This window comes from Natator depressus, chromosome 10 (assembly GCF_965152275.1).
Source record: "Natator depressus isolate rNatDep1 chromosome 10, rNatDep2.hap1, whole genome shotgun sequence".
NCBI lineage: Eukaryota > Metazoa > Chordata > Testudines > Cheloniidae > Natator > Natator depressus.
Window position 1 is genome coordinate 54,185,650 of NC_134243.1, and position 13,275 is coordinate 54,198,924.

A 13,275-nucleotide genomic window follows, 5' to 3' on the forward strand; every position below is an offset into this window, starting at 1 on the left:
TTCACATTCTTACAGCTCTGCTTCATTGATTTTCTTAGGTACCATCACCATATGTCCTGTCAGATGAGAAATCAGGGCTCTGAAGTAAATCAATTTTCCTCATCTCCGATATTAATTCAATGGCAGAGCTGGGAACAGATTCAAGGTCTCCCAATCACTAGTCCCCTGCTCTTAATCGCTAGACCTCGTTAGAGTCAATTAATACATTTGTTAATAACTGTTGCTTAATTTGTGCTTCTCAGTTCATTCTGTTCTGTTTCTGATATCATCCACTATTATAACCAAACCGTCTGCAGTAATGCATTAAGCAACATGACTAGCATCTATTACATGATATTCTGTCCTTCCTTCTCTCTTCCTCCTCTCCTTGGGGGAAGATTGCATGTTCTAAATACACTTTTAATAAAACTGTGTGTTTTTATTAGTGAAGGTAGTCCAAAAAAGTGGAATGTGAAGACATTTGAGGTGGTTCTCACATCCTGCAGGTGTTCACTCCACAGTTTTGGACCAAGCCCCACGAAAACTGTGCCTCCTCCAGAGACAAACGATGCCCTTGAGGCAGATAATTTCACTGTACCAGAATAGTGGGGTCGTTGACCCAAGTCCTTATACCAGAGCTTGAGGCAATCTTTGTGGTATCCTTAGCCCACATAATTAAGCACTCTGAAGAGAAGGACTTGGATCTTGAACTCAATGCAACATCACTTGGCCAGTCAATCAGTGTTCAGTGTAGAGAGCAGAAGACAGGTTGATGTGCTCTTTGTTTGTTAGCTCTGGAGAATCACAGTAAAATTACTAGGATAGAACAAAGTACTGTCTATTTTGAGGGGTGTTTTTTTAAATTCTCATCAGCAGTGGTTAATTTAAAAAGATGAAAATGACAGGTAATTGGGATATAGTGAAAAATTCAAATAATATTTGGCAAATTTTAAGACAAAGTGTTGATCTTAAATTACTTTAAAGCTTTAAAAAAATATTATTCTATAACTGATATCCGCATTAGTTAGGTTAGAAACATTGCAAGATACAGCCTAACCAGACACAGCAGGAGAATGGCAAATTGTGTATTGAGGGCAATAAATTCTTTTATTACATTCCATTATATTGGAATTTAATATAAGGTGTAAAGACATTTCTTTAAAATAAAATAGGACCAGCATATCCAAACCACTGAGAAAAGTTCATTTGATAAAACAAATAATTTTTTTAGCCTCTCTTTGTATTTATTGGATTTCGTATTCCTAAATCAAGTAAGTATGCAAATGTCAACCAAGATAAGTTCTCTCCTCAAAATGATAATGTAGTTCAAGTATCTAATATCAAAGACTGAAACTGAAATCTCATGGGAGGGAAATATTTTCAAACGGCAGTATTTTAAAACTGGGTTACACTTGACAAACTAAATCTCCTGAAGACAAAGCTATTTTATTAGCAAAATCAGTCGCAGTTGCCAATGTTTTAACTGACATGAAATGCCATACCTCGGGTTGTAGCACTTTCATCTATTCTCCAGGCTAAATGAAGTGAAATGTTGCCTGAGTCAAAAGCTAGCTATTCTTTGCTACCATTAAAATATATTTAACAGGAGTGGGGACAGAAAATGTCATATTGTAAAGTGCTAACTATGATTGAATCTGCTTCTAAATAGCTAACACGTGCGCACCTGCTCCCCTCCCCCAAGTACCACAACACCACCACAAAACCTTCCTGGTTGTGAAACTTTGTATGATATTAGCTAACTTGAGTCAGCTTTGTGTTTCTTCTCCTCCCCACTCCAAAGAGGGGGCAAGAAAACATTTTGCTTCAGATAATAATCCTCCTTCCATAACTAGGCAATTCCAAATCTCCTCTTCAGCACTGTGACTGACTCTCAGTGCCAACTGGTAAGGGAGTTACAAGAATATTCTGATCCCTCCATGTACCTTCTGGTTCACCAAAGATTATAATGTGAGGTCTTAAATGAAAGTCAGGGTCACGCTGGTCATTAATATTGCTGTGAAATATTTGTACAGATACTATGTAAGGAGTTATATACATATACACTGAAAACATGTTCCAAAGTCTGTATCAAGGCAGAGTTGACAAACAGGTTTCTGTCAGACAAAAGATGTTGATTCACCTATCTCTCAGTTGGCATGTAAATTAAGGATTGTAAACCAGCACAATGGAAGCTGCATTTACATACAAAGTCAACAGGGAGCTGTGAAATTCACAGGGAAGAAGCGGGACTCAGGAAAAAACAAGTGACAGGGGGTAGGGTGGGGGTTACTGTGCTTCAAGACAGACAGTGAATTTGGGGGATATAAGTAGAAGGCAATGAGACACCTCTTAATCCTGCACTTAGGAAGTAAATGAACATCATGTTTACATTCATGAAAACGGGATCTCAACTAGGCTTGGCTGAAACACTACAAAAGATAAGTAAGATAACTTCTTTAGACAGAAGATTATCCTGTTTAGTCTCTAGAAATTGTGTTATGATTTTCTTTTATATGTAACCCTTTTGTTTCCATTATCTGTACTCACTTTCTTTTGAATCTCAAATCTTTGAGAAGCTTATCATTACTTTCACTATAAATATATTCCAGTGCTCTGGTATTAATCAAGCTGATCCCGAGTTGAATCAGTCAACCTGGTGTGTATATTGTTTCTCTGGGGACAGCAGACTTTGCATTTCTGTGAATGTTCTGTGGTTAAGGGCAGGATACTACAGGGGAACTCTTCAAAGAGGTTTGGGGACTGGCGTGCACCTATTGCAAGGAAAAGTAAGGCCTGGCATAGCCCAGAGGAGATTAACAGGCTGATGGCATCAGGGAGCTGAAACCTAGTTAAACAGCAGCAAGTCACCCTCTCACTGAAGGCAAGGCGTACCAAGGTGACTCTCAGTCCTGGGCACCCCAAGAACCATCACAAATACCATGGGCTGTTTAGGTAATGTGAAAGGAACTTTATTGGTGGGATGGACATTGCTCTATTTTGATGTGAACATCTGTCCAAAGCACAAAACTACACAAAATTTGAAACAGACTTCTGCCTCTGCCAGAAGAGCAAGGATTTCTGGGAACAGGACTGAAGAATGTCATTAGCATGGGAAATCTTACACAGTGACATTCCACAGTATACCCTCCTCCATGTCTCTACTGACCATCTGCACCTTGTGTAGTAGCAAAGGTAGAAATAGGACCAGACCAAAACCTTAAAACTGAACCTAACCCCTGAAAGGTTGGATAAAGGGAGCCAAATCAGAGCTGCTACTCCTATCCCAAAGATTTTGCTCCCAAAAATGATCCAAACTCAGGGAAAGGAGAGACATGGAGGTGGGGACAAGGGGGAAGAAAACAAAAGAAAGGGACACGATGATGGATGACTAGTGACAGAGGAGAACAGAGTTTCAGGGTAGGTGGACTGAGTGACAATCGGCGGGAGTAAGCAGATGGTCTTCCGTCATCTTCTTTCTTAAGACTGCCAAAAAAAAGCTACTACTGCCCCAAGCCACAAGGCCCGTCATCTTAAGGAAAGTGGTTACTACTCGCCACCCACCCACCCCCACTCTAGCCAGGCCAGCAAACGAAAACAGGTGACTCTGGTCTGATCATTTATAGGCAGGGACCAGGAAAAGCCCCTCCCGCAGACTCAGGACTTGTTGACTTTGTGCATCTACCTGTATTCTGCAATATGTTTTGCTTCATGAGTCTAACCATATTTTAGACAACTTGAGGGGCTCTTTTGCTGCTTGCTCCAGTACATATTTGGGGCGATGCTAGCAGATGGCTAACAACATACACTCTTATAACCGACCAAATTGTATTTGCCTTACACAAGGAATCTCACAGATGCAGTTCCAGCAGTAAGAGGAGAAGGATTAGGCCCAGTAAACACATTCAGATTTGTGCTGCTGAGCCATAGTATGCAGAAGCTTTGTTTTATTACTCTCAAGTAGTCCCACAACATAGCAAGAATTATTTACAAAGGGAAAACAAATTCAGCTAAAATAATGTCATAAGTGACCTGGGGAAACTTGGAAATACTCCATACTACTATAGACCATGGTTTTGTCCTTTGAAATGCAAAAATCAAGCGATTGAGGTTTTGCCAAAACTAAAGCACAGCCATCCAAGCCCAAGTCTAAAGAGAAGAAAAAGGTTGACGCACTAAAGACCCTTCTCTGGTTGCCCTTTTAATTTTGTATTTGACCCATGTTATAGCACTGTTACTAAAATTATGACTAAAACCTTAATGCTTTTCAGATGTTACCTACTACACTTCTTTATGCTTTAATTCACAATGCATATACAATGTTTTTCATTTCCAAAATGCATCTAAAACTCATGGTCTTCTCAATAATAATTTATATTCATCTGCAGAATTAACTATTGGATTTTACATAAAAAGCCCAAATGGTACCTTTTCAAAATCACTGCCCCAATACCAGCCTGATTCTTGCTGAAGATCGAACGTTGTTTTGCCAGTCTGAGAAAGTCCTCCACCAGCTGCTGTTTCTGACCATTTGGGTTTTTCAGGTGAAACGTCTTTGCTAATGTTTTTAGCTCAGGAGCAGAAAGCAAGTCCAGCCCCTCAGAAAGGTCTTGTAATTCAGATTCTGCAGATACACAGAAAAATACTTATTTAATATTCTGAATGCATATGATACTTTAAAGTACAGAGAGTTTCTGGATAGTAGAAAGTCCTACATATGAAATAGCTATGGACTAGTAATTTAAACTAACTTTCCAAATATAGTTTGAAATTTCTTTAATTTATTATGAAGATTAATAATTAACAAAAGTGTAATGATCAGGAAAATTCCATGCAATTTCAAAACAAAACATGAGCGTACAGAAATCTGGTTCAGTTAAATCTGAATCAAACTGATGGTCCAGGCAAATAAATTACTTTTTATCTTCTTGTCCTAACAACTGAAATCTAGCCTGCTCCATCCAAAAAAACCTTCACCCTCTTCAACTGATTTGCACTACTAACTTCTATTATTTACTTAATGGAGCAGGCTGCCAATCTTCCTGAATTGCTCAACTAATAGTCCTCAACCTGACTCCCTTAATTGGCCACCCCAAGACACAGCCCTGGTCTACACTACGGGGTTAGATCGAATTTAGCCGCGTTAGGTCGATTTTAAAATGAATATGTCTACACAACCAACCCCATTCTGTTCTAAAGGGCTCTTAAAATCTATTTCTGTACTCCTCCCCGACAAGGGAAGTAGCGCTAAAATTGACCTTGCTGGATCGAATTTGGAGTAGCGCAGACGTAATTTGACGGTATTCGCCTCCAGGAGCTATCTCAGAGTGCTCCAATGTGACTGCTCTGGACGGCACTTTGAACTCCGATGCACTAGGTACACAGGAAAAGCCCTGGGAAATTATGAATTTCATTTTCTGTTTGGTCAGCGTGGCGAGCTCTGTAGCATAGGTTACCATGCAGTCCCCCCAGAATCACAAACGAGCTCGGGCATGGCCAGAAAGGGAGACACTGGATCTGACTGCTGTATGGGGAGAAGAATCTGTGCAGGCCAAACTCCGATCAAAAAGAAAAAATGCTAATATATATGCCAAAAATCGCACAGGGCATGGTCGAGAGACGCTACAACAGAGCCAAACAGCAGTGCCGCATGAAAGTTAAGGAGCTCAGGCAAGCCTGCCAAAAGACAAAGGAGGCAAAAGGTCATTCCAGGTCAGAGCCCCTTACATGCCGCTTCTATGATTAGCTGCATGGCATTCTGGGGGGACCCTACCACTACCCCACCACTGTCCGTGGACATGTGAAAGTGGGGAGTCTCACGCAACAGGGAGGAAGATTTTGTGGATGAGGAGGAGGAGGAGGAGAATGCGCAGCAGGCAAGCAGTGAATCCATTCCCCCCGGCAGCCAGGACCTTTTCATCACCCTGGAGCCAATACCCTCCCAAGGTGGGATCCCTGACCCTGAAGTCGGAGAAGGCAGCTCTGCACATTTGTAACTACAGTACAGAGTTTAAAAGCCATAGTGTTTAATGTTTGATTTGCCCTGAAGAATTGGGATGCATTCACGGCCAGTACAGCTACTGGAATAGTCTGTTAACATGTCTGGGGATGGAGCGGGAATCCTCCACGGACATCTCCACGAAGCTCTCCTGGAGGTACCCTGAAAGCCTTTGCAGAAGGTTTCTGGGGAGGGTTGTCTTATTTTGTCCTCCACGGTAGGACACTTTACCACACCAAGCCAGTAGCAAGTAGTCTGGAATCACTGCAGCACAAAGCATGGCAGCGAATGGTCCTGGGTTTTGGTCGCATTCAAGCAACATTCGGTATTTATCTTTCTGTGTTAGCCTCAGGAGAGTGATATCATTCATGGTCACCTGGTTGAAATAGGGGAATTTTTGTAAGGGAACAGTAAACGGATTCCGTTCATGCTGGGTTGTTTGCGCTTGGCTAAAAGGGATCATCCCAGAGAATAGCCACGCGATGGGGTGGGGGGAAGTGTGTGCTGCACATCCACCCGAAAACCGCAGCCCCTCCTTTTAAATGTGAAACCCATCCGGCATTGCTTGCTATGGGAAAGGATGGCGCTGCAGTCTGAAACCATTCCCACATTATGAAGGCGTAAGAAGCCAACCCCGTGTACCAAAAGGCTTACCATGGCTGCCTAGAAACCGAGTTCTGTTGCCCAGCCAATATAAAAGGCAAAATGTGACCTTGTACCTAAAGCACATGAGCTGTCTGCTGTGAATTGCTTGATTCACTGTGAAAGAGTCTTCCTTTTGTTCTCAGAAACTTATCTTAATTTTACTCTCCCTTTTTATCTCCCCCCAGGTGCAAATGTTTCTATGCTCCCCCTATCATCTCCGTCCCTGAGGTTATCGCAGATTAGAAGGCGAAAAAAACTGCACTCGCAATGACCTGTTTTCCAAGCTCATGCAGTCCTCCCACACTGATAGGGCACAGCTTAATGCATGGAGGCATTCAGTGGCAGAGGCCAGGAAAGCATCAAGTTAGTGCGAAGAGCAGGGGCAGAAGGCGATGCTGAGGCTAATGGGGGAGCAAAAAGACATGATGAAGCGTCTGTTGGAGCTGCAGGAACGCCAACAAAAGCACAGACCCCTGCTGCATCCATTGTATAACCACCTGCTCTCCTCCCCAAGTTCCATATCCTCCTCACCCAGGCGCCCAAGAACATGGGGGGGTGAGGGGGGAAGGCTCTGGTAACCCAGCCACTCCACTCCAGCGGATGGCCCAAGCAACAGAAGGCTGCCAAACAGTTTTGATTTGTAGTGTGGCTACAATAAGCAATGTGGCCTTGTCCTTCCCTCCTCCCACACCCTACCCCACCCAGGCTACCTTGTCAGTTATCTCACTTTTTTTTTTTAAAATAAAGAAAGAATGCATGGTTTCAAAACAATAGTTACTTTATTTTCTTTGCCAGCTGTGATTGAAGGGGGGGAGGGTGGCTGGCTTACAGGGAATTAAAATCAACAAAGGGGGCGGGTTTGGAGCAAGGAGAAACACACACAACTGTAACACCGTAGCCTAGCCAGTCATGAAACTGGTTTTCAAAGCCTCTCTGATGCACACCGCGCCTAGCTGTGCTCTTCTAATCACCCTGCTGTCTGGCTGCTCAAAATCGGACGCCAGGCGATTTGCCTCAACCTCCCACCCCACCATAAATGTCTCCCCCTTACTCTCTCAGATATTATGGAGCACACAGCAAACAGCAATAACAATGGGAATGTTGGTTGAGCTGAAGTCTAACCTAGTCAGCAAACAGCACCAGCGAGCTTTTAAATGTCCAAAGGCACATTCTACCACCATTCTGCACTTGCTCAGCCTATAGTTGAACTGCTTCTTACTACTGTCCAGGCTGCCTGTGTACGGCTTCATGAGCCACGGGAGCAAGGGGTAGGCTGGGTCCCCGAGGATAACTATTGGCATTTCAACATGCCCAGTAATTTTCTGGTCTGGGAAGTAAGTCCCTTCTTGCAACTGCTCGAAAAGCCCGGAGTTCCTAAAGATGCGAGCGTCATGCACCTTTCCCGGCCATCTCACGTTGATGTCGCTGAAATGTCCCTTGTGATCCACCAGTGCTTGCAGCACCATTGAGAAGTATCCCTTGCGGTTTACATACTGGTTGGTAAGGTGGTCCGGTGCCAAGATATGGATATGTGTTCCGTCTATTGCTCCACTACAGTTAGGGAACCCCACTACGGCAAAACCATCCAGTATAACCTGCACATTTCCCAGAGTCACTACCCTTGATAGTAGAAAGTCAATGATTGCATCGGATACTTGGATCACAGTAGTCCCCACAGTAGACTTGCCCACTCCAAATTGATTCCCGACCGACCGGTAGCTGTCTGGCGTTGCAAGCTTCCACAGGGCTATCGCCACTAGCTTCTCAACTGGCAGGACAGCTCTCATCTTGGTGCGAAACGATTGTCTGCTGTTGCTTTCGGGGGGGGGGGCACACGACTGACAACATGTACTCAAAACCACCCTCGACATTGCGAGCTTAACCCAGAATTCCAATGGGCAGTGGAGACTGCAGGAACTGTAGGATAGCTACCTACAGTACACTGCTCTTTAAGTCGATGCTGGCCACGGTATTGAGGACACACTCCGCCAACTTAATGCACTTAGTGGGGACATACACAATCGACTGTATAAAATCGATTTCTAAAAATCAACTTCTATAAAATCAACCTAATTTCTTAGTGCAGACAAACCCACAGACTGGCGACAGCAGCAAGAGAAGACAATTTAATTCTAATAATATGCAGTCATTTCCCATACCTGTTTGCAGAAAGCCTGCTTCAACCAATTCTCCAATTACTGGCAACAAATCTGCACTAATCTCCGCATATTCTATTTTGTTAATTTTTATCCAATTCAGCTTGCGTTGAAAAAGTCTCACATATAACTTCTGTCCACGAGCTGTAGTTTGTATTTAAATGGGGAAAGAGAAAAAAAATCATTAAAGCATAAAAAATTGCATTATATACATATACCTACAAAAATAACACTCTGATGCACCTTGTCTATTAAAAGAAGACAGGCAGCTTTAAGATATTTTACAAGTCGATTCAGTAAAGAACAGTATCAGATTTTAGCCTTTGAAATAACATGCCAAGCAGAGAGCTTTGTATATGGGCTTGCAAAACTGATGGAATGGTTGTTAAAAATATATTGTGCACATGTAGTGTTAACCTCACAATGATTCTGGCAAAAATTAAATGGCAGCTTCGCTATTCAAACTTAAATAGCCCAGATGCTTACATTCTTTCTCTTCAAACGAGCAAATCTGATTAAGTAATGTTAGACTGAAGACAGTCTCTTGTTCTGAAGAAAAGGAGTACACAGAAGATTTTCAATGGACCTTTGTGCTTTGGCAACAATATGTATATTTTTGATTTTTTGCTGATCACTAGCTGCAGATCTATGTATTTATACCACAGTCACAGCACTATCTGATCTGCCTCTGAATGGGGTCTTCAGATCCTTATTTTTGCTAAACACAGACAGTGATTAAGCCATACATATTTAAGAGGTCTCAACTTAAATTGCAATTCTGGTCTGAAAAGAGGCCATTTTAAGGTCATACGTTAGCAACTCAATGACTCTAGGTCAAAGCTAATCTGCTCTGATCAGGAAAAAGATATTTTTAACTGCTAACTCTGCTAAATTCTACCTGGAATCAGAAAGTCCAACTTGTTTCTTTCCTTCTCATGTATCAACACTAGCATTTTAGAGGCCAAATTATGCCAATTACACCTGTGCAGCTCTTCTGACAGCGAATTATGCCCTCAGTTAGACTCATGAAATCCCAGTGGTTTCAACAGGATTATACAGATGAGACTCTCTTTGACTTGTGTGGCACAAGGGTAGCCACACAAGCATTTCATTGATGCTGGAAATTAACCAAACCTTGCACATATTCAGATCCTGGGGCAACTAGCAAGAATAGAGTATTGTTTTAGAGCCAAGTTTTTCCCTCAGAGTTAATTCAGGGAATCATCTGCACCACCGCTTCTAATTTAAACAGAGATGACTCCAAATATACCCAGGGACTAGGTCTTTTGAGTAAGAATGTGCCATTTTTACAGACACTTCAGAGTAGAACCACACTTCTGGCTACATTGTGCCTCATTCTGGCTGTCCAAGCCTGATCTAGTTTTCTAATCACTTTCTTAACCAAGATGAGGCTAGTGTATAGGATTAGTACTGTAGCCTTATCCAAAACCCACGGAAGTTAATGGAAACATCCCTATTGACTTCAATAGGTTTTTTGGATCAGACTTTACAGAAGGAATATCCTGTATTTGGCTTAACGTGCAAGGTCCATTCACACGTGAAAAATTTTGTAATGTATCTTCAAGTAGGTTTTACAATTTATTCCTACTGAGAAATAATTCTTATGTTTCAAATTTTCAGATGGTTGGTCAAATAAAATAGGGTTTGCTTTTCTTTCAGCATGAAAAATATCAGAGCCAGATCTGTCACCAGTAAAAATACATCTTATTTGAATCCATTTACTCTAGCACAGAACAAAAGCCTTCCAAGAAGTGTCAGAAATCCATCTAACATCTTTAACTATGACATTTTGCATTTGGATCTTTGGTTTTCCTGAAAAACAGGAAAAAAATCACATATTTATCCAAATAGCTCCTGACTCTACAAATATTGAAGAACGCAAGTTAAACCACGTAATGCTGGCAATAACCTGCCCTTGAAAGATATAGTCAATTTGAAATCTACTCATTAAAAAAAACAGAAGTCGCTTCAGGTATAGCACCTGCTGCCTGAAAACTCGAAATGCTGTGACATTTTTTCTGGCTTTACAATAAAATTTTCCTATTTAACAAAAATTCTTTCCTCTATTGCTGTGTGAAAGACCCAAACAAAAGGAAATACGTTCAATGACTATCCATTTATATGCCGTAGGTGTACAAGGTGTTTTGCAAATATAAGACCAGGTCCCTGCTCCAAGGATCTTACATTTTAACAACTTGATGCTAACAAACACTTACTAAAAGGGTAAGTAACTCTACATACAAGCAGTCCCACTTTAGAACTACTCACACATGTAAAGTATCAGAGGGGTAGCTGTGTTAGTCTGGATCTGTAAAAGCATCCGACGAAGTGGGTATTCACCCACAAAAGCTTATGCTCCAATACGTCTGCTAGTCTATAAGGTGCCACAGGACTCTCTGCCGCTTTCACACTGTAAAGTTATTCATATGTGTTGGCAGAATCTAACAGTGCAGCAGTGTGATTATATAGGCACATCAAAACAGGAAATTAATTTATTTTTCACTAGGATGAAAGATACGCAAAAATTAAACAAAAACATTGCCCATAATTTAATGTGGATATTAAAAAAACTCATTAATAGAAGGTTGTCTGGTTGGTGGATTTAAAATGTGTTTACTTTCAGCATCTTTCTGCATGCACATAGTGCTCTGACTCCTGATGAGCTTCTAACTTGTTTACCACTGTCTGTTCCTGCTCAACTATAACCGATCAATAATAAAAGCAGACATATTAATTTAAACACCATCAGTTCTGATGTAATTAGAAAATGGCAGCTGACTTATTCATGCTTATTAAACTTTTCTTTTGGCTGTAAACTTACTTCTCTCCTCCAGACTTTTTTTTGTCTGATGTGTCTTTCAATAAATTAGATGGATCATTCCACTGGGAGAATTATATTCAAAGGCCCAAGTTGTAACTTCCCCAGTGGTATTACAGTTTTCTTTGAAGTGTCTTTGATTCTTTGCAAATCAGAGACAGAGAGAGAGAATGAGGACTCACACACCAATATCCTACCCACTCTTACCCCCCATGGAAAATGACAAAACTAAACCTGAAATTCAGTAACTGTAGTGGAAATATGGCTTTATCTCAGAGGTCCTGTGCTAATACTTCTACTCAAGCCTCATATTCTGCAGCACATAACCTTGGGGGTAGGTTTTTTCTGCTGTTATTGATATCGTTAATACAATGGCTTCACTCACATGAAAAGCAGTTTCAGATTTCAGCTGACACTAACAATCTTGCTTTAAGTGAAAATATGATTGGGAAAAGATGCAAAAAGCCTGAGGAAAGCGATTACATGGTGATAATTTCCACTGCATTTTTAATGAAGCAAAAATGGCAATCATATTTGCTTTGTTTAGTTCTCTGACTGTGCATTAGTACCCAGTGACATCTGTAGGAACAAGTGTTACTCCAGGACTGGCACATGTCATTTGGCTGCAGACTAGAATGAGGAGCTCATATAGTGCATTAAGGAGTGTTACCAAAATGGTATTTAATTTTTCCAATAGAGATGTAGATTTTTTTAAAATGTTATGTAAAATATAGAAAACATTCCTTGCCAAGATTCTCCAAACAAAGTAAGACATGTTTTAAGCCTACAGAGTTTAACAAAGCACCTTTACATTAACTGCTACTACATTATTTTAGAAATCAAGAACAACTCACAGGTTTTCACCTGCTCAACATTTAGCAAAGCTAACAACGCTACAGAAAACTGCTTAATGATGAGCATTTAGAACCAGGAAGTACCTAACCAATATATGAGCTTTTCTTTAGAACATTTGAGTTTTTGCATCCTTTGCATAAACAAATGGATAGTTAACAACCTATTTCCAACATAAAACACTTCTTTTTTGTAAAGGCTGGGACAGAAGAGGGGGGAATGAAAAGTTGCTTTAAAAGGAATTTTACCTTTAAAAATACATTAATTCTCCTGCATAATAATCACTGCAGCTAAAAAAGTTCACTGCAGAACAGATAGCAACCATACCCTGTAAAAATAAATTATTACTGAGATGGAGCAATATTGTCCTAACTCGTTCTATCAACTTGTGCTAATAAACTTCCATATATCAAAAACCATCAACTGAAGAAATCAGATATGCATTTTAGCAAAAACTAATGAATTAGTGAAGTATACATACTATGCAAATAGCTTAACTATTGCATTACATGTGTATATATCAACAAAAAAACTGCCTTTTCCGATATAAAGTTCTACTAAAGCAGCATGATTTTACACCAGAGTGGACTGATTTAAATGAAAGCAATGTAAATTACCAATTTTAATTATCATTTAAAATCAGCAAGCAGGAAACTTTCATCTAAATAATAAATTCAGTCTTGTTTTCCATTTGTACTTTTAAGTTATTTTTCCTAAAAACCATGGTGATTTGCTACAAAATATAGTCTTTACACTAAATTTAGTAGTACTTTTTGCTAAGAGGATATGTATATCTATACACCTTTATT

At 40.6% G+C, this 13,275-nt stretch overlaps 1 protein-coding gene across 5 annotated transcripts in view; it reads right to left on the bottom strand.

The window, feature by feature from the left end:
* FAN1 (FANCD2 and FANCI associated nuclease 1) overlaps positions 1-13,275 on the bottom strand; it is a 43,383-nt gene that overhangs the window by 21,650 nt on the left and 8,458 nt on the right. For all 5 annotated transcript variants that reach the window (XM_074966188.1, XM_074966185.1, XM_074966186.1 and 2 more), the window contains 2 exons: positions 8,779-8,919; positions 4,405-4,600 (listed from right to left, as the gene is read on the bottom strand). In XM_074966188.1, coding sequence (XP_074822289.1) covers positions 4,405-4,600; positions 8,779-8,919 — 337 coding nt within the window. The remainder of the gene's footprint in view (positions 1-4,404; positions 4,601-8,778; positions 8,920-13,275) is intronic.